The sequence below is a fragment of the Lagopus muta genome, chromosome 24, assembly GCF_023343835.1.
Source record: "Lagopus muta isolate bLagMut1 chromosome 24, bLagMut1 primary, whole genome shotgun sequence".
In the NCBI taxonomy this organism is placed as follows: domain Eukaryota; kingdom Metazoa; phylum Chordata; class Aves; order Galliformes; family Phasianidae; genus Lagopus; species Lagopus muta.
In genome coordinates, this window is record NC_064456.1 from 4,235,027 (window position 1) to 4,256,887 (window position 21,861).

Sequence of the window (21,861 nt, forward strand, 5' to 3'; positions counted from 1 at the left end):
ACCAACTGATTTACTGTGCAAGGTCTGCAGACAGCCTGGGCAGTGAGAAAAGAGCTGAGCACATTATTCCTGTTCAGCCCAACTCAGACTTGCTGTTGCTATTGGAATTTGCATAGTCATTGACTATTTAACTACTGGCCCTATTAGGACGTGGATAGAGGGAAAAAAAAAAAGAATCCACAGCACAATATAAAATTAATCCCTGCCACCTTTTTGGAAATCAGATCTAGCATGCCTTACCTCAGGACGTACATCGATTGTACTGAGGTCTACAAGGGCCTCAGGCAACAGTGCGTAAACCGAGCTGAACCTCAGGATGCACAGCAGTGACTGTTAAACCATTGAAATCCCCCAAAGCCTCTGCTGAGAGCTCGTTGGTGACACTGGCAGAACCTGCACAGAGCTGCCCTGGAAAGTCACTGCTGTGTGCAGGGAGCGCTGTTACTGCAGGTCTGCCCCCAGCCCACGGGTCACCAACTGCCCTGTGGGAGCCACGTGTGCCATCCCAGCACCAGAGAGGTTCCAGGCACTCTTGCCCGCCTGGCAGCTGCCTCTCAGCACCATCTCCTGGTCAGACTGGCTGCAGTCCTGTCCCACGGCCCCCGTGTGCCTCTAACAACTCAGGCAGCCGCAGCAGGAGCAAATCAGAGCCAGAGAGTGAGCAATCCCTGCCTGCTGCCAGGACAGGGAAGGATTGGTTTGCACACAGCAGCCCCCAAGGAAGGCTCCTGCACTGCTCGGATTCCTGGAACTGCCCTTGTCTAGACAGCAGACTAAGAGCTGCCTCCAATTTCTTCCCCTAGGAGGAAGCATCTCTTTCCTCAAGGGCAAATAGGTACCTACCTGGCTGCGACCTAACCAGGACACCTGGAGGCCTTTTAGGGAGGCTTGGAAACGACACAAAGTCCTGCATCCCTGTGTCAGTCCAGCTGGCTTTTAAATCAGCTTTGTAATGGGAGGAAGCAGGTCAGGCCCAAGGAAAGTATTTGTTCTATAAGCTTTGAGACGAGCTGTCAGGCACACCAACTCCTTCTCAGGTGAAAGAGCTCATAATGAGCAAATTAAGGCAAAAGACTTCTGAGCAGATGGTGGCACAAAAACATCAGACTGTAACAGTAGGTATCAGGCTCTCGCCAGAGATCTTGGAAAAATACTGCACAGCAGCAGCCTGGCAGAACAGTCGTAGCCTGGACCTCCAGCCAGGCATTAGTGTACTGCTAAGGCTCCTGCAGGTGATGACTGCTGCACTGCCCTCGTTCAAATGCACTGAATGTATTTGCAGAAAGAAGCTTCCTAGCCACATGCAGTTCCCAGCTTTTGCTTTGTAAAGGTCGGTGTGTGCAATCATAGACCTGATGACACTTCATTGTCTCAACTTCTCATTCTTCCAAAGCCTCAAATACAGTCTGAAGTTAAAACTGAATTAAAATGAAATCAGTTGTTTGCAGGAGAACTGTGCTTACTCTGCAGGTAATGCAACCAAGTAAGTAAGGAGATCATCAACACTTTCATCTGTTTCATCTTCTATTTATTTAAACATATTGGTTAGTGCTCAAGAACCATCCACTATCACCAAAACCTAAAAATAAGCTGCTAGCAGTGAGCGTGCCCTATAAAGTGTACTTAATCCACAGCAGGGGACTTGGTGAAAGACTTTTTAAAGGCTATTTCATTTCTCTCTCCTCCCCCCCAGCACTGCAGAGAGAACTGCTGAATGGTCATGGTGCCTTTCTCCTGCATTTCCTTTCTGGAGATGAGTAGCAAAGAAATGAAACTGAAGTTTAATTTGACAACACAGAACCTTTTTTCAGCCACAAACCCAGAAGGTTTCTGCTGATAGGGAAGGAGGGCACTCGGGCACCTTCCAAACAATCAGCTCTGTTGCCTGTTTATACTGAACGTTTTTCCACAATGGAAGTTCAGTTTCTTGTTTATGCACATCTGCTTTGACTGATAGCCCCATCCTGGCAACGGAACAAAAGGACTGCTTTTAAGAGCACAGTTTGGCCCAACCCCACAGCATTGGATGACTAAGTGCCCTGGCCCCAATGTGAGAACATGTTCTGAAGATGGGCGATCAGGATGCTGCTCTGAGAAGCTTACAGCAATCCCTAAGCTCATTCCTGTTGGTGCCTGCCCAACACAGAGAGAACATGTAAAAAATACAACCACCAACCAATCAATTGCACCCAAACTGCCTTCTGGGTAGATCCGAAAGGCCACTGCCATGCAGCTACACTCACTGTGTGCACTTCTTATCAATAAAACAAATCAAGATTTCCCTAGTGAGTCACTTTGTGCACAAGTAATTGGCAGCAGGACTTCCTTTAATGGACCACATTTCCAAAGCCTTCAACGGCAGGACAACACAGCAGGTGCTTTGTAATTAAATATGGCAAAGTAACTCAGCAGGAGCAGCCAATGCATGCTTCCCTCATGTTTACTGCCATAAACAAGTCCTGCTTTTCAGTTGTACCACGACCTGCCAGCCAGCTCTCCTCTCTGGTTATCATATGCTGGAAAACAACTGCAGTGGAGTCCACAATTTGGCATCCCAGTCCTGCTGTTTGTGCACTGGTTGCTGTTCCACTCTATGTAAAGTCAGTCCTATTACAGCACATTGCATTTACTTCTATCCTGTGTAGACTTGACATACTTCAGAAAACAGATTGCATTTATGTCTCATAGGAACTTCAGCACATCAACACATGCAAAGCAAAGGCTCTGCTGAACTGGAGTCTGCTCCAACAGCCAAAGGCAGCAGACACTTCATTAGTTTCACATGCACCTCATTGAATTTGGAAAAGGAAATCCTCAAGATTTGTGTTTGCATTGACTTCCTGGGTGCCAACAGAGGTTTCCAAGACATTTGTGGTTTCCTGTCCTTACACTGAGTGCTCCCAGAGAGCCCTCAGATCTGAGGTTCATAGGCTAGTGAATAAAAAATGAGCCATAGGAAGCCCAGGAGCAAGAACACAGAATAAGAGAGCTCTAATCAAAAAGCAGCTCCCACACACTGACCTCTGCAGAAGACAGCTTTATCATATGCTGGGCCAGAACCTTGGCTGAATTCAAGACCCTGAGCCCTGCTCACGTCAGTGGGACCAACGAGCCCACACATCCCTGCACAGCTGGAAGCACAGAGGAAGCAGGAACTAACACTTGAGACTGAAGCCCAGAGGGTGCAGAAGTATTCAGTGGGATCATTACAGGCGGGCAGCAGTCCACATCCCAACGTGATTCAGAAAAATCTCTTCCTATGGGAGTTCCCAGCCAAGAATAGGAAAGCAAGGCTGAAGGTCAAAACAGAGGTGCCCTGGAAGAACCACACAAAGGAAGTTCCCATGGCAAGTGATAGCAGCAGTGCTGGGATAATAATAAGAAAACACTTCCCGACTCAATTTGCAAGGAAAGCAATATTACAACTGCTTCCACCCAAATCCAAATGATCATAGAGCTGGTCTTTAAGCCTCGTTGCGGCAAAGCAATCCAGCTGCAGCCTCACATACCTCACAGGAAGCACCATGGCCCATCTTCTCCGTGTGCTGCTCCTCTTCTTCATCAGGCGGTGGTTTAGCAGGGGGGGGTGGACGCTCTCTCTGCAGTTCAGAAGACCACCGTCAATCCCTGTGGTAAAGTCCATCCCCTTCTGCTTCCTGACACTACAGCCACACTGCTGGGAGCACAGCGTGCTGAGCACCTCACATTAATTTGAGCAGAGCAGATGATGAATCCCAGCAGCACAGAGCTCCCAGTGCTGCCTTCCCTCCCCGCTCCAGCAGGACACCAGCTCGGGCAGAGCCCTTTGTGTACAGGGACCAACTGCAGCACACTGCAAGGGCCACCACTGATCATGCACACCTCTCATTCCAGAGCAGTAAGTGCACAGCAGCTCAGACCCACAGGAGCATCGACCATGCTGAGGTGGGAGGTGGTGTTGACACAGGTTTGTTTCATTAATTAAGCCAGTTCATTCAGATCCAGACTGGTATCTCTAGAGCAGAGCACTGCACGGATAAGATCAATAATGAACTCATTATGATGTGTAGAAAGGGACTTCTCATTGTGCTGCTACTCACTTGTGTCTTAATGAAGCAGTAACAGGAATAAGTGATTCCAGAAGCATCTTTTTAATGAAAAACTCTGGAGATCAAGGAGACAGTGCTGCACTGCATTCTTCAAATATCCCAAGATTGCCCACAGGCAGTTAGAGCTGCACTGTCTTGTCTCGACACAGAGCTAAAGAGGTCTCAGCTCCTGCCCTGCAACAGCTCCATCTAATGGCTAATTGAAATAGAAAGTGCTCATTGCAAAAGGCCCGACCAAGTTTTGGGATAAACTCCAGAAAGCTCCTAAAGCAACTCCCTCCTTCTTCTCCCTTCTCACTGCAGTTCAGCCTATCATCTTATATGATAGAGCTGAGCTTACTTCACATCAGCCACTATCAAGACAGGACAGTACTCAGATGGATAAACACCACATCTAGTTTAATAAATAGCACCTACATCTTGTACTGCATTCACTAAACAAGACATCTGGACAAAACGTCCACCTTCTGAAGGCTTTGTCTCATTTCTGCTACATTTGCAAACTGCAGGGAAAGGGATGCACCTCTTCACAGAGGGAGAGGAAGCATGGGTAAAGTGCCACCCACAGTGCAATTGGCCATTGCTGCTTTGCCCTTTGTCCAAAAATTCAGGTTGTTTTTGCAAAGCCTTTTCTATGGAAACAAAGCCTGAAGCTGACACAGCATGCTGCAAGGCCAGCTTCCCATCTGCCCCAGAGCAGCATCACCATGATTGCTAAGGAGGCAGCAGATGCAACTAACTAGGTGAAAAAGAGGAGATAGTTCCAGGAGCTTTGTGTTGCCTTGTAAAGCCTTGAGTACCCTCTACAGATCTCTGCAAGTAATACACAGAACATATTTTTGCTGCTAGTTTACTGCAGGATATTCCTAAAGATGATTTCTCGAGAACCTTCTCTTGGGCAAAGCAAAAGGAAATGCTACACAGAAGTTTCCAAAGCTTTTTCTAGGCAATAAGGTTGCCCTTCAGGTAATATTCTGACAAACCAAAACTCACAGAGACTGTCAGAAAACATAAGGGTGCAATGCTGGGTAAAACCAGGCACACCAAAATGACTGCGTGCCGTGCAGGAATGGAGATGTGAGTAACAGTGACCTACTTGTGTTGCCCTGTGTTGAAAGTGGCTGATGAGAAGAAATAACCTCAGTCCTAACACAGATGTGGGCAACGTGAACAGGCACAGAAAGCAGAGGCACCTGCCTGCTCTGAGCAATGCCAGGGGTAGCTTTCAAGATTTCTTCAAGCTGAGGAATTGGCACAGCCTGCTGCGCAATCATGGCAAGAGAGAAGTTATCTTTCTAAGGCAAGCACACAGCTACATACAGGCCTGACTCCTGCTGCTTTAAGGCCAGCTGCTTCCACTTCCTTATTCACAGACTCTCTGTCTGAAGACTTCCCACTGGCAAGGCTGTCCAGGGAGTGACAGGACGTTGCGTTGTACAAAGCTTCATATGGGCTTTCCTCTTCTGGGTTCACATCAAAGTCTATGATCAGCTCTGTCACTGCTTTCTCCACGTCACCTGTGAGAGGAAGGGAGGAAAGAAGAGCATCACTGGTGGTCTCCATCCTCTGAAGGTCAGTGTTGGCAGGAGGAGGAGTGGCAGTGGCCCCTGGGGTGCACAGAACCTACCCTGAGGGATCCAGCACGCAGGGTCGGTGCTTGGAGCAGGCGGTGCCTGCGCTGTCTTCTCTGCAGCTTTGGCACTTTTCTTCCCAGTCGTGTAATCTGCAACGAGGTGGGGCAACAACAAGGATCAGTTTCTGGCCATCTAGCTTTATCTTCAGCAGATGGGATTTTCTCCCTTGTGGATGGGAGACCAACTGTCAGCATTAAGTCTCCAAAAAAAATAACCAAAGGACATTACTGAAACTCGCAGCTCAGATCCTGAAATAGAACCAGTCGACCTCTTTAATCACATGCACAAGGTTAAGAAGGATCCTTTGAACTTCTACAGACGCTTTAATCAGAAAGCTGCAAAGCTCCTGGAGCTACATAACTTGAAGGAGCAGATGACTCGGTGCTCTGAGCACAGGCTGCAGCACTAAACAGATGCAGTCTGGTCTTCTGGGGTCATAAAGCAGCAGAGAAGCTAGTTCTAGCTGCAGTCCCCAAACCACAGACCAAGTCAGAAATAGTAAGCTTGCATGAACGATGTCAGACAGCACCGTCTCACACAGCTCACTTACAGGAGCAAACTATCAGCATTTACCTGCAAGAGGTTCAGTTTTAAAGCCCATCTATGTCTTCAGTTTCAGTACAGAGATGATCCCAACCCGCCTCACAGACAAAGCTTAATTAAAAGTCCACAAAGAGCTTTGAACCTGTAGAGCTCTCAAATGCTGAGCAGGAATAACACACATCAGTTGCATACACTTCTGATCTTTCTCCCCACAGCTGACAGGAAATTGAGATAATGTAATTACAAGGTAGGAGTTGAGCTAACATGCCACACTTCATTCCCTAATGTGGGCAGATACAAAGGGCCAAGATCCTTTCTAAACCACAAGTAATCAAGGTTCTCTTCTGGAAATCTCATCTGCAGAAATCCATGCCCAAGCTTCACAGTGAAGCGAGGAGCAGGAGGTGGGATCAGTGGGTGACTATTTGCCTACAGACACATAAAACAGACAATACAAAACCATATCTAAAGCTATTACTTTGCATTCTGCAAGCAGATTTAAGCTACCCTTAATTTTAATTTACTTATAAAGCGAGTTGAACAAAGCTCAATTAAGCCCATTTAAATTGTAAAAGTGATGCCTCGCTCTTCCAGCAAAGAAGTTAATCCCCCTTCAATCCACTCCTGGAAGTCCTCCTGCCAACCCCTGCTGCAGACACCGTCCACCTGAGCAGTGCAGCGTCGTTTCTTCCCACACCCTGAAGATTCTCACTGATTTGCAGCTCCTTTGTGTTCAACACTTTCCAGCACACGAGACCCTCACCTTGTACCTGCACAGGCACAATTTGCACTCTAAACTCTTCCCTCCTCCCCCCACATTGCTGCTTACCTTCAATGAGAGCTGCTATGTGTTGACTTTTCTGAGAAGGAAGCTCCCTCACGATATCCAGAGCCGTCAGGCCTCTGTTATCCTTTATGTTCACATCAATACCTATAGCAGTAGGTATAGAGGAGGCAAAAGCAAGAACATTTTCGAACAAGCACAGATTTACATCTTTAATCAAGTCACAGCTTGCACATGTTCATCACTGGGCGGAGCTAAAAAATGCTCAGTAGAAGCAAACCTAAAGCCAGATGCCAAGGGATAACGTCTCCTGTAACTCCCCCTGAGGAACAGCACTTTGGTAACTGATTGGAGAAAAGTGCTGTCACTAAACAGGGCTTTCCTCGGGTTGTGGGTGAAGGGCTCACCACGTCATTGTTTCAGAATGGGATCATTCTCTCACCTGCAGCCAGCAATATTTGTACCACATCTGTCTTGCCAAACAAAGCAGCTTCGTGCAAAGCACTGCCTTTTTCAGTCTGCAAATTAAATGAAAAATAGCATGAAGCTAGATGGGGGGAGTGCTGATGGAGGAACTTTCAGAAGGTTACAGAAGCAATAAATACACTGCATCGTATACAAAGAGGACAAAGTATTGACATTATTACAAGACTGAGAATTCGGAGCAGAAAATGGAGACTGCCTCTTTGCAAAGAGATGCAGGCTCAGAGTTAGCGACCAAGAGAAGGCTTTCTAAAGCTTAGAAGAAGGTCACGTGCTGGAAAGGAAATGGTTTGCTTCCACTCTACTGAGAGCTCACAGTCTTGCAGTGCAGAACAGCGTAGGCAGAGGAGTTTTCCTCCCTCGCTATGCATCTGTGGCTCTTCACCCAACTAACGAGCAAGCACCAAGCATGCACTGCACCAGGATTCCTCTGAGCAGCCTCCCAGAGGAACAAGCTGAACAAGCAGCCTGGAGGAACCCAAAGCCAACACTCCTCTCCCACACAGGATCCCTATGGAGGACGAGGAGCCCTCCTCACAACCACAAGGCTCCCAGCAGCCAGAGCAGCCCCTCACACCCCCCACCCCAGGTACCTGATAGTTGCTATCCATGCCAGCATCCAGGAGGACGTGGACTACGGTTTTGTGACCGTTCCTCGCCGCCAAGTGCAGGGGAGTGTGTTTCTTTGTGTTGCAGCTTAAAAGATTGGGGTGAGCGTTCAGCAGCATCTTCACAACCTCCAGCCTCCCGTAGAGAGCGGCCAGGTCCAGGGGGGTCTCAAACTTGTTGTTACGCATGGTGGGGTCGGTGAGCTCCTCCAGGAGGACCTTCACCACCTCGGTGTGGCCGTACTGCGCGGCGCAGTGCAGTGCTGTCTCGTTGTCATTGTTCTGGGGGGGGTCAGAAAGGCCAACGTGTCAGAATTGGGAAAGCAGAGCTGCGCCGTGCCTCGCTCAAACCATTGAAGTTTAAATGCAAAAACAAGACAAAAAGCAGTCAGGAAGCAAAGAGCCCGGTTTGAACTGGAGCCTGGAGCAGTGCTTTCACCATGCCAGTACCAGGCACAGACATCCCCTGAGGAGCTCACCCAGTGACCCACCCAGCAAAGCTTCAAAACCATTCAGAACAACTGAGCTTCGCTCAGATGTGAGGAATCTGCTCTGTGGGAATTGGTGCTCTAGATGGAGTAGCCTGTTTTCAGAGCATGGAAACCCAAAGGAAGAGCCCACACTGAAGCTTAAGGGATTGTTGTGCTGTATCTGGATGGCCATTAATTCCTCTGGCCCTTGGGAAAGCAGTCTGTTATTAGCTGGCAGCATCCCTTACTTTGGGGTGCCACCAAAATAAAAGACTGCAATACATGCCACACCAACTGCACCATGAACTCTATCTGCTGTCACTTGTCATCATTTCAGATTTAAACTTCAATTGTTTCAATCCTACTTATCCTAACAGCCTCTGCAGTTCTGAAGCTTGCAAGCTGGCCATTTTAGAGAAAGAGTGCATGCAGCTGCGTGCAGTTTGCAAATTAGGAGTTTAGCAAACAGTGCCACTGGGCTGTTCCACTAACAAGCCCTCATCATCAAGGTCTCAGGTCAACTGGAGGGAAGAAACATTGGAGCAGCACATGAAAGCCAGACCCAACTAAGGCATGCAGCACTGGGCAAGTTACAATCAGCAGAGTGCTGAGATGAGCAACCCCACGTTTCATTTCCAGGTGCAAAATAGGAACGTTGCCAGATTTAAGGGTCTTCTCTTTTTTTTTTTCCTCTTTCAAACTAAGTTCATCTCAAGCTTCTAGTTTCATTCCTGTGTAATTATACACAGAGAAGTTTCAGTTCAGGGACTAAAGGACTAAGTTAAGGGTGTAAGCATGTATGCAATTATTTGACACCAAGTGACTTCAGCACAAGTGTACCACATTTAAGCCTTAGCTGAGAGAACTCTGTCCCTTTAAGAACAAATTAATAACACGGTGTCTTAGCTAGAAAGTCTACTTTAGAAAATGAATTTGACCAGAACCTCCATTGATGCTTTGAGAGCAAAACCACCTCTTTTGTGGCTTTTTTTTTAATACTACCCTGTAGGAGCGGTCAATATTTTGCACCATTTCACAAGCATGCTGCAGAGCTTGCTTTGCTGCACTTTAATCCTATGGATGTGTTACATCGTTCCAGGGATTACAGGAGGCACAGCATGCAAATTCCCACTCTGTTTTATTCTGCTTCGCATCATTTGACAGCCAGGGGAAGGGCAGAAGGGAAGCGAGACGTGGAGAGGCTGCAACCAGCATCAAAGCACAAAGCAAGGAGGCAGGACACAGCCACATGCAGAGAGAGAGATTTTGGAAGGTAAGCAAAGCAGGGCATCACTGTTAGCACAGGAGGTCACAGACAAAGAACAGGCTCGATACTTGGAGAGGCAGAGGCAGCCATGGTGAAGGAACGCACATACATGTGGACAGAAGTTACTGGAGAATAAAGAAGTCTGCACATAAAATACACATACAGAGTGAGAAGGGGAGAGAATAGAGAGCTACAGAGATCACGCCTAACGCTCCTACAGTGCTGGTCTCGAGTTCATTTAGATGGATGGGAGATCCTGTTATGTGGCGGGCAGGGAAGGGAACCTGGATGTTGTGAGCCCATGGCCCAGCCAGACCGAGGCCACCAGCGTGCCCCACAGCTGAAGGAAACAGGAGATAGCCCCAGCCCTCCTGGAGCTGCAGCTGTGTGCCTACAGAGCCGAATGGGGAGGCACAGCTCTGCTTGTTCCACCACCAGCACTGCCCATCCTCTCCTGCCACCCAGACCATATCTGCCAAGGGTGTGCTTTAAAGCACTCTGCAAATCCTGAACATCTGCTTGGCAGCTCCAAAACGGGCATACAGCTTCCTCTGAGAGTACAGTTATTGAAGTTTGCTGCAATTGAGTCTCATTTTCTCTAAACAGCTCAGGGCACTGGTGCTCTGGACAAAATCCCATCCATAAAACCGGGATGAAATCCCCAGCCCATCCTCCTGTAGCACAGCCACCAGGTGGTAAGATGCTCTGCACCATTACAGCAAGTCCTTCCCCATCACAGGAACTCCAGCTATCGCATGACTCTGCACTGCTCCTGTTTTGGGTGATCTTGGAGGAGCCCCAAATACCTGAACTGTTCCAGACAAAGGAGTGTGCCCCAACCCCAAGCAGAGCCTAAAAACAGGCACAAGCACTCAGATGTATGCATTTATCTGAGATGGAAAAAGAAAATTCCTTCCCAGCAGCCAGAAGGCACCTGGATTCAAATTTCAAAACTCCTTAGGAAAAAAACAGAGCGCTCAATAGGACCCAGGGGCAGCACTCCTGCAGGAATCCAAGCACCCCCCTTAATTGCAGCCAGGAGTGGGAAGCTGGGCCTTGGCTGATGCCTGCCTGCAGACAACAAAATGGGAACAGCAGCAGGAATGCCTCTGCTCTCATATGCGTTCCATCACATTTCTCAAGCCCTGGTAATCAGATATCACATACCACTGCCCTTATGCTCCTCATCACACCTTGCTGCAGAGCACCTCCAGCTCAGTCAAGAGCATCTGCACTCCTGTTCCTAACACTCTGTAGGAGGGCTTCGATCTAAATCACATCTTTCTTTCTTAAAATAAGTGGAAAAGTTTGTTGTTTTTTTTCTAAATTTTCTAACCTGCAAAGGTTTGAACACTTACACCAAGGCAAAGCTTGGCAACGCTGCTCTGAGGTTTTGGAGGAGCTGTTGTGAATGCCAGGCAAAAATGGTTTAGTAGACACAACTCTGCCTTGGGGTGAGGAAAAGAATCATTGAATGGTTTGGGTTGGAAGGGACCTCAAGGACCACCAGGTTCCATCCCCCTGCCACAGCAGGGCTGCCAGCTGCTAGATCCACAACAGATCAGATTGCAAGACCTCCAGTCGTCCCTCAGGGCTCTGCCCTCAGCAGAGCAGGGCTGAAGAGGCTCCTTTGCTCCCACAGGTGCCCGCCAACACCAACACCATTTCAGAAGAAACGACCCCCATCTGCCCAACAAGCCCTCAGAAGCTCTGCAGGTGGCCGTTTTCATCCGCAGGCTGCAGATGCTGGGCTTCCACTTCTCTCAGCACAACATTTAGATTTATAGCGCTTTAAACCCAATCTGCATGAATCATTTGCAGCCAATTAAGAAAGACAAAGATAGGTTGTGCAGTTTATTCCTCCTTGGGCTACGTGACAGCTTTTTCTACACAGGCTTTGCTCAACTGGGTGGGTTCCTTCATCCCAATTGGAGAGCCCAATTTAAGGCAGGAGTCACAGGAACAAAGCTGCAGCTCCATCTCTTCACTTGGCTTCTATCATTCCTGTTTCAGAAGTCTCTATGGCCCATACAGATGGGCTGGAAGGGCTATTTATTTAAAAGATATTGAAAAGGAAGGGGTACAAAAAGAAGCTTTTGGGAAAACAAGAAGCTTCTGGCTCTCTTACCTCTTCCTGATCAGGGTAACAATTTAATCTGTAATCCAACCTTACAGAAACACTTTTCCCCTCTTGAAAATATCCCACATGCTTGGAAAAAGGAGACATCTTGCTTTGATTGCTTCTATATCAAATCCCATCCTGCATGGGAGCCGGGAAGCTGAAAGCACCAGCCAAGCAAGGACTCCTTACTTTGCTCTTGGACTTTCTTTGGCTCTCCCACCCGCAGCCAAGCTACTGAGAAAACATCAAGATGAGTATGTGAGATGTGGCTCTGCTTGGACTTCATCACACCTGGCCAGGAACCAGTGGTAAGCTGGTCACAACTTCAGATGGACCTAACGTGTGCTGTGAGTCATTTCTCTCTCTCTCCTTAAAACCAAAGATTGCAAAGCCCCAGCCTTGCTTGCAAGAGTGCTACAGCCATCCTGAACACAGCCAAAAGAAAATTAATTTAAGATAGAATACTTAATAAACATTCCACAAGAAAGCTCGCCCAATTTGAGGTTTGTATTCCTTCCTCACTCAAAAATTTACTGCTAGCATATAAGGTTTCACTGCATTACTGACAGTAATTTGGAGAGCTCCCCTTCAGCCAGCTGAACTCAACTGGGATACGTTTCCACAAAGGATATTTATTGCTGTAAAATTCCCAGCTGGATTTTTGTCCAAGTCACAGATAAGGACAAGTTTCACGTAGGTATATTTTTGCTCCAAGAAGTACGTGCTAAAGTATCTCCTGAAATAGAAGCTACAAAAACAAACATCATTCCCAGTGGTTAGCAAGCTCAGGAATTTTGGATGTGTTTTTAAAGGTAGTGCGGATCAAGCAGAACGAAAGTCCCAAGTGAACTTTGAGAGAGAGATCTGCCATGGATGGCTGAGTCCCAGGCAGCTGGCTGGAAGCAAGCGTGGTGTGGAGGCTGACAGCAGAAGCATCCTGTGATAAAGCAGCAGCTTTATGCCATCACTGGCGTCTGCTGCTTCATTATAAATAGAAATGAGAAATGGGGGAGTGCCTGAGAAAACACCACCGTCTGACAGACACAACAAGTGACCCCAGGAACTTTCTGATCTGCTTCCTCGATTGCTCAGCTGCAGTGCATCGTAAGTGCTGACGTCGTGCCTCTTTGTAGTTCAAGAGCTAAAAGCAAAAGAAGGGCAAAACAGGCAGGAGAACAGGAACAGAAAACCAGGGCTGAAGGCTCAGACAACACAGACTTAACACCAAAAAAGAGACTGAAGCAATAAGCAGGACACGGAGGGCTCAGGAAGGGAGGTATCAATGTTACTACCTTCCCTTCTCCCCACCACCATGGAAAGAATTCACCGTCCATTCAAACACACACAGCATTATGCGTTTTGTAGGAGAGAAGGCATGAAATTCACTCCAAACAGCCCACAGAAAATGCATCCATGTTTAAGCAGGAAAAAAAAAATCCTTCTCTTTGCATTGATAAACGCAACATTAGCACGTGAAACAATACCTAGAGCATTTGAGTTGAAATTACTTTACCTTTTGGAAGTCATCCAGCCAAACCAAGCAAACTGACCATCACCGTGAGTCCTACAAGGCTAAGCAATGAAGGAGCCCCCAGGAAAGTAAGGAAAAGCTTCCCTTAAATTATGTTTCTATAACTGCTTTGAAGAAAGAAACCCAGAGTAAATAAATGGTTGCATTTTACTTTTCCCCAAGCAGCTGCAAACTGAACAGGTATTATTGCAACTGGATGACATTGCACCTGAAAGCACGCGAGTGCAGCTTGGAGTAATGATGCAGTGAAATGCTGACAGCAAAGTACACACCTTGGCATTGATATATGGGTCAAAAGGGCCGTACTTTTTGAGTTCTTTGATCTCAAGAGCATTCTACAAAAAGGAAGAGGAAAAAGAACAAAAATGTGATAATGAAATGGGTGAGATTGAGCAACAAAGCAATGGGTGACTCCCAAGGGGTGGAAATGACAGAACACAGCATCTTGTTCCAGTCAGAGCTATTAACAGCAGAAGCCATTCCAGCAGCTGATTCCTGTAACCTGAACCACTGTTTCTTTACAAGGCTCCAGACTCAGGCAGCACAAGTTATTCGACTGATTTTCATTGTTCAAAAGGATTCCTACTAAACAAACATTAATGAAACATTACCTGGAAGGATACACTGGGCTTTTGCAAAGGTTTCCCTTACACCTGTCCTGCTGCGCTCCCACTCAGGGCCCTCAGTCAGTTTTTATCAGATTGACTGTGAACAGTTTACTGCACTCCTCACTGTTTTGAAAGACTGAACACCTGCAGCTGTGCCCAAAGGCATTACTGTGCACAGCCCTGAGCCTGAAAACTGTCCAAAACAGTAAAACACAGTTACTCCTGCTCAGTTGAGGAGCGGTGGTGATTAGCATTGGCACTGTGTTTTTTGTTTCACGATGCTTTAGAAGCAACCACTTAGCCTTGCAACAGCTGGTGCATCACATCAACTGCTTTACATTGAGGAACTGCATGCTCAGGCAGGAGAACTTTGTCCCCACAAAGCGTGGCTAGAAGCAGGACTGGGGCTCCCAACCCCAACTCTGTGAAGAGGATTTTGTTCCTCAGCTTCTGAAAAAGTACAGAGAGCAGATCAAAATTAAACAGCAGAAACTCACAGCTCTCAGTCATTTCAGCTCAGATGGATTCTGCTAAACCTGAGCTGGGAGTGTATGACCTCGTTATGAATTCACTTCTGTATGGAAGTGTGTGTTTAACCTTATGGCACGAAGGCAGACAGCCTTGTTTGGGTTTACTTGCCTCCAGCTGGATGAAAATCCCAGCAGGAAGGAGTTGGTTCACAAGGACACCAGGCACCCCTGCTCAGGGAGGGGACAACCAAAAGCCACTGCAGCTTTAACCATCTCATGGGAATGTGTTACTGCACATCTGCCCAAGGCACGGTGCAGAACCACAGATGGCTCAGTGTCAATGCTCAGCCAGCATCACTCAGCAAACCAGCTCCTTTATCCAAAGTCTTAAGCAAAAGAAATAGGTGGGACTTCCCACAATCCGTATTTATTTTGTTCTTCCCTTTTCTGATTGAGAAAAAAAATAAAGATTAAGCAGGGGATTTATCTGGGGCCACCATAGGCTGAAATTATCTCACCACTTACAAATTAGTTAACTGGAGCAAGTGCTAGAGACAAGCCAGGAGAGTAGCTAAGATAGCATGGCCAAACGAAGACTAAAAGCTGCTTTGATTAGTTCCCAAAAGAAGGGAGCCAACGTATCCTGGGACAGAACTAGAAAACTTCTCAGTTATCCAGCAGCTGAAAGGAAAACCTGTGTTAGTTTCAGAAGCTCAGCATGAAAGCAGGAGACTACTTCCTAGGTGCGGAGGGGCTCTCAGTACACATTTATATCTCTCTCTATAGGTTAATGTATATATACCTCATTCATTCATAGCTCAGAACAGGAGGAATTGCTTTAGGCACTGCCCTCCCCCCCACTAGCAATTAACTCTGTAACAACTTCTGCCAGCTGAGGAGGGCCAGGAGTCAGTTCAAGGGGTCTTCCTCCATCCGAGAAAATCAGCTCAAAGGACTATTAGAGAAAAACAGGCAGACCTGCTCATTCACTTTAGTATGCGAAGGTCCCTGGTGGATGAGGAGCTTCACTATGTCTGCATCTCCTTTCCAAGCTGCCAGGTGCAGGGGGTAGCAGCCCTTACAGTCTGCCACGTTGGTGAGCGCGTCGTTCCTCAAGAGGACTTCCACCACATCCCTGCAAGAGAAGATTTGGGTCTGTGAGGCATTCAGTCTCTGTCTCACAGTCTGCACTGTTTTATCAAAAAAAAAAAAAAAAATCTGAAAAAGGTATTTCAGAGATCCTCTTGGAATGTGATTTTATAACATTCCTACTAAATGATGCCCAAAGAAAGAATGCTGAGATAAGTTCAGGGAAGATCTGTGTTATCTTCGTTCTATCTGAGCTGAATAGGGACTGAAGTCACTGCACCAGCACAAGGAGGATGAATAAGGACTTCTATTCAATTTCTCAGCATCTGAAGTAGCAGTGAACAATACAGGATCTACCACAATGAAGACCAGAGTTATTTAAAAATGTAATTACACACAACAGCAAATTTCAGGTGGTGCAGGCACAGCAACACACTGGACACCAGACAGACTGCAGAGGACTGTTACTGGAAAAGCCATCTTTAACGTCTTGTTATATCTTAACCAAATTGCTTGTAAATAAAAGGGTGGTTGAAAACTTCCATGTTCTAGCAAACTGTTGAAAAGATAGACAGACAACGCAGCACAGAACACCTCTAAGCTTTGCTGCACTGATGTTCTTTGCTTGTCCTGAAGATGGTGTAGTGTTGCACCATCGCCACATTTTCAGAGGCAACAGCATCAGAGTGGTGAATGCATGAACAAACTGCAGCTTGTAAAGCACATAGCACCCCTTACGATCAAAGGCAGTGTAAATGACTCACTTATGACCATTCAAAGCAGCATGGTGCAGTGGAGTGTATCCAGTACTGTCAACGCAGTTCACATTTGGCCCTCTCCAGATGCTGCAAGACAGAAAATGTACAGGGAACATTTAGGCATACAGCAAACGGACAGACTGCAAGAAAAGGCATCAGCAGAGCTCTCACACTGAGATGGTTATGGGGCAGTGACACAGAGAACAGACAGCACAGCGTGGGTGAGCATCACAGAGCACACAGCTCAGACACCCTGGGCTCTGAATCAGAGCTCCCATGTCCTCCAAGAGATGTCTTGTAGCCATGTGTGCTCACCAAAAACCATCCTCAGTGGAATGCTCAGGTTAACCAGTAGATAAGGTAAGCCATCAGACATCACTAACTCACACTAACTCTGAAGGGGCCAGGGGTTGAGGAAGCCTTCCCCCCATACCAAGAGCTTCCAGGGTGCAAGTCTGCAGCAGTGGGATGCACAGCCCACTGCTGGTCACCAGCAGGCATCCACACCGACTTCACACTGCCCAACAATCACTGCCAACAGCCCCTATGAGAAGCAGGAGGTCCCCAAGCACTTCCCTCCCTTTTCAGAAGTCAAACATGAGGACTGCAGTATCAATCTCCTCTCCAACCCCTCCAAGGTGTCCCATTTAGAATACTGGAGCAACACACACAAGATGCCAGCGCTGCCCTTGGTCGAGCTCCCCGCATCAGTGCTGCCCCAGGGAAGGGCACAGGAACCCAGAGCAACAATCTCCAATGAAAACAGACCTCTCACCTTCCCAAACACAACAACTCATCAGTCCATCTGTGTTGGACTGCTTTAAACTTTCTTTCCTCAAGACTTATAAGCCTGGACAATCACATCCTAACTGAATACGTTTGACGCCTTCATTTCTTTTTTAACTCAGGGTAGGAATTAACAGCACCCACTAACCTCCAGTGTAATTGCTTTTAAAATAAAGTCACCCACTGCTTTTTACAAAGTAGGTTTTGCTGATCATTTCATTTCCTCCCCAGCACGTAATCACCACAACTCATTGTTTGGGACGGGGCAGCCTGAGCAGCCAGTGGGTTTTCTGCAATAACAGCCATTACTATGGGGCTCCCAGCCAGAAAAACTCTACACTGCAGTCTATAAAAGCAGCAGGAAAGGCACCAAACCAACAGGGATGCTGTACAGACCAAGTGGAAACACAGAAGTCACGCAGCACGCTTGCACTCCAGCACATTTCAGGTGGGATTTGGGAAGCCTGTCCCAGCTGTGATGCCTGACCCAGCAGCCCTACTGAAAGGCTCTGGAGTTCTGAGATGGCCACAAGCCATCTTGGGAGGAGAAACACCCCTGATGGAAGCTTTATCTAAGAGGATAGGGAAGTAAGCCACAGAATCCAGTGTGCCAAGGAGCCGGGGGATCCCTGTGCCCCACTCCCCATTCTGCACTTCAGAAGCAAACAGCAAATCTCCGCACAAATGCAATGCATCACTCGAAGGGAGATGGATCACATGACAGCCTGAAGATATGAGACCCCAAAACCCAAAGGATGGAGTTCCAAAGGGCTTGTGCCCCATCCAGCTGTGGCAGTCCTGAAGCATGAAGGGACCTGAGCCATTTTCAGACCCTGCTTTATTTTTGGCAGTGGGCTCATGAAGTCTGGTTGCCCAGGCAATTTAACTCTGGATTTAAAGCAGCAATTAATGGTTAAAACCAGTGGCAGAAGGCTTGGGTATAGCCAGGAGGGCTACTGGGGGCTCCAGTCCAAACTCCCAGCACAGCACAGCCTCCCTGCAAGCAAAAGCACTCCCAGAAAACCTCCTCAGACATGGTCTGGTTCACGTGTTAGAGGGAAACACAGAACTCAAATAACTGGGAGCTGGAGCCCAAGCTGGAGCTGGCTCAGCAGCAAGGCCTGGGTACCAAGGGATACATCTGCTGGGATCCACGTGTCCTTCCCGTCCCACCTCACCCTCCTGCCCTTTCATTCTCACCAATACAGAAAGCTTATCAAAGAAAGGTCAAACCAGAAAGTTCAGATGGAAAGGATTTAAGAAGAGAACTATTTATACTTCAGTATCAGGTCTACAGTAGAAGCCAGCAAGTTCACAGAATCATAGAATCCTTAGAGCTGGAAGGGACTTCGAGGGCCATCTAGTCCAAGTTCCCTGCAATCAAAGTTCTCCTGCCTGCACACAACCCAACTTCCAACCCATTGCTATGGATGCACAATGAGATCCTGAGCCTCTCATTTTAGAGCTCAACACACAGGAAAATAACTCCTACTGCAGTCTGCATAAAGAGGGCATTCGAATGGGAACTTGACTTCTGGAAGACATTGCAGTTCCTGCAGAGCATGAAAACAGCCTGAGCTCAATGGAGAAAACATATAGAGAGAAAACCTCCAACCAGAAGCAGTGTACAGACAACTCTTGTGGCACCCCTGACTGAAGCAGAACAGATCTGCACTCCTTGCAGCCGAGCTGCCCTCAGGCTTGTTGGAAATGACATCACTCCTGTAGGCATCTCAGAGCTTTTGACACAGGGATGAGAGCACCGAAGGACTCTGCTCAGCCAGCCCCAGCTGGGGGGCCTCTTCAAAGCAGAGGAGACCCGAACACCAAAAGCACTGCGATGCTCCTCGAGTGCTGCAAGACAGCGTGCAGGGGGCGACTCTGAGAGCCACGAGGGTTTTGTCCCCGCTGTGTCTCACTGCCTTGGGACAGGCTCTGCCTCCAGACCTCTGTTTTCTCATCTATGAAATGCAAACACAGCACTGAGAGAAGCAGAGTACAAAACCCAAGCACTGTGTACAGTGGGACAGGCAATTAAGACTGAACATGAAGGATATAAGAGGAGCCCTGAAAACTGCAAAATCTGTTCTGTTGGAACTAACTCTTGCACTCCGTTTCTCTTGCTCCATGATTCAGCAAATGCTGCAGCTTCTGAAAGAAAACTTCCTGTTTGCCAAAACTGCTGAATAAAGTGCATCGCTTCAGGTCACGATAAAGAGTTCTGAACAAGAGGATATTTGTCCTCTTGCTTATTTTCCGTTTATTCCTTCCTGTAACTTTACTCACAAAGCTGCATAGGCAGCAAGCTGCAGCAAAGCCCGACGTAAAGAACAACTCCACGTTTCCTGAGTCCTCAGGAGCAGATCTGCAGCCTCTGATCCGTGCCGCAGAGCACCTGGAGGCGCGTGCATACAGACAGAAGGCCACTGCCACCCCAATGCCTTTACAAGCTTAGCACTCACTACAAGACATGAGAACTGAGCCTGAAGACGTGGTTCAATGGCCCAGAGATGAATAGTGACCAGGGCAGTGAGGCTGGAGGCTGTGACTCCTCGTGCATGGCCTGCAGGACATCACCCACTCACAGCTCTGTTCTTAATATCCACAAGGCTGCTAAATTCTCGCAACCCTCCGTTGGTATTTCCTGCTCATAGACTGATGATACAAACAACTCAAATGCTTTGTGCAAGAATTCAAGTTGAAGGAGCAGACAAAAGAAGCTGCTGATGCAGGCTGGAGGAGATTAAAGCAGCCTGGGCCAGGGGGAACGTGGCTGGAGCCCAGGCAATACTCCTCAGCCCCTCTTGGCAGGGTTAGCAGAGTCCCCAGCGAGCAGCAGTTAGAGTACAGCAAGCAGAGCCCAAGTGGGGACCTCGAGTTTAAGGAGGTCATCACACTTCATGCAGAAGTTTCTTTGCTATGGAGAGCAGATCTGGGATGACACCCTGGCTGCCCTCCTCCTGTGCTCTATGTCACTGCCAGCCCTGTACACCTTCTGCATTCCCTTCTTTCTGTTCTGCAGATTCTTTCCCAGCTCGGCTCTCCAGGCACACCAGCACCAATGCGACTGCACTCAGCCCTGCTGCCAGGGCCCATCATACAGTACCCACCAAAACCACACTTGGTGCAGCAGAGTTCACACTGAAAGCACAGTGGTTGAGAGCTTGGTGTTACCATTTTACAGTTGCGGTATCACTTACACAAATAAATCAGACACATTACAAAAGATGCGGGTGGCCATTCGCAGAGAATAATTGCATCAAGCTTGCAGAGCACCCCAGCATTTTAAACTCGTACAGAGGTCTCACTCCACATTCCAGCCCTGCCCAGGAAGCCTTCGCTATATGCAAAATCCTCCCACTAACAGAACTGCCTTCTTGGCTAAAACACAATTTCATATGCTTAAATGCAAGGGAGGAAGCTGACCCCACGTGCTTCTCAGGACCCAGGAAACCTCGAGGAGCTGTTGGGGGGAAGGCGATGCATAGAGCAGGCTGCACAGCCCTGGGAGAGCCAAAGGCCACCAGCTTTCACATGCAAAGCAACAGGGGAGTCAGAGCAGAGCACTGCCAAAAGTGCTGAGAAAAGCATGGAGAAATCCCCCACACTGAGAGCAGAAAGTTGCATTGAAAAAAAAAAAATCACAATGGCAAGATGAATGGGGAAAAGATTCCAGAGCTCAAATAACGATGGGTAGATTAATTGCAGGCAGGTCAAAGAGCAGGTCGGGATTCACAGGGCTGGTGGGCCACAAATCTCCAGTTCTGGGCAGCAGGGGAGCAGTGGCCCCCTCATGGGAAGGAACACACTGGAGAGGACAGGGCTGCACACCATCAACCTGTTGTCTTAATGCTTCCTCAAGGATATAAGGAAACCCCACCAAAATACAGTTCTGCAAAGCAGGAATCTGCTCACCAATTAACACACAGGAATAGGAGAGAAACACCTGTAAAGAGAGAACGCTGGGCTGTAAGCATCCCATTATGAGATGTGAGAGGGAAAGCAGCAGAGCGGATCTGCTGGGATGGGAGCACCGTGCCATAGAGCCGTGGAGCTGCAGTTAAAGCTGCAGCTGAGCCACGTGCATGGAATGCACAGCCATGGCCAAGCTCAGCCCTGCACCAACCCTGTGAGCTCCTTCCAACAGGGAAACGATGCCAACACCTCCGCAGCAGAGGCTGTTAAGGTGGGGATGACTCACCTCAGCCAAGTCTTGATGGCGCAGCTCTGGGATTCACGTTGTGTCAGCAGCACAAAGTGGGGCTGTGCTGCATGGCAGAGGTAACACAGCTGCTTGGCCATCCCCACAGCAGCAACCCACACCTCGCTGCGTGTTTTTGTGCTCTGCACAGCAGCGTGGGCTTGCAGCAGGCAATCTATCAGGGAACAACAACTGTGTTTCCAATTAGAGCAAGCAGGTGAGGGCACGCAGAGCGCACAGCTTGCTGCTGCTGGAGGTGCTTCCCCTGCACTAATTGCAGGCGGCTGCTTCCAGAAAATTCCTTCCTGCTGCACAAAAAGGAGCACAGTTTCCCAGTGCAGGCATTTCCTTGCACATAAAACAAATCTCGGGCACCGAACTCAGTGGGAGCATGCCGAGAGCTTTACCTCGCAGCACAA

The 21,861-nt window shown here is 48.0% G+C and overlaps 1 protein-coding gene across 13 annotated transcripts in view; it reads right to left on the reverse strand.

Annotated features, from left to right (window-relative positions):
* The window catches only part of ANKS1A (ankyrin repeat and sterile alpha motif domain containing 1A), an 81,639-nt gene that overhangs the window by 45,776 nt on the left and 14,002 nt on the right, over window positions 1-21,861 (reverse strand). For 10 of the 13 annotated variants that reach the window (XM_048925682.1, XM_048925681.1, XM_048925678.1 and 7 more), the window contains 9 exons: window positions 16,462-16,542; window positions 15,587-15,743; window positions 13,803-13,865; window positions 8,126-8,422; window positions 7,492-7,567; window positions 7,095-7,196; window positions 5,716-5,811; window positions 5,409-5,605; window positions 3,510-3,599 (listed from right to left, as the gene is read on the reverse strand). In XM_048925682.1, coding sequence (XP_048781639.1) covers window positions 3,510-3,599; window positions 5,409-5,605; window positions 5,716-5,811; window positions 7,095-7,196; window positions 7,492-7,567; window positions 8,126-8,329 — 765 coding nt within the window. In that variant the 5' untranslated portion in view covers window positions 8,330-8,422; window positions 13,803-13,865; window positions 15,587-15,743; window positions 16,462-16,542. Of the gene's footprint in view, window positions 1-3,509; window positions 3,600-5,408; window positions 5,606-5,715; window positions 5,812-7,094; window positions 7,197-7,491; window positions 7,568-8,125; window positions 8,423-13,802; window positions 13,866-15,586; window positions 15,744-16,461; window positions 16,543-21,442; window positions 21,570-21,861 lie in introns of those variants that run through there. The other 3 variants (XM_048925686.1, XM_048925675.1, XM_048925679.1) reach the window with 2 other exon arrangements.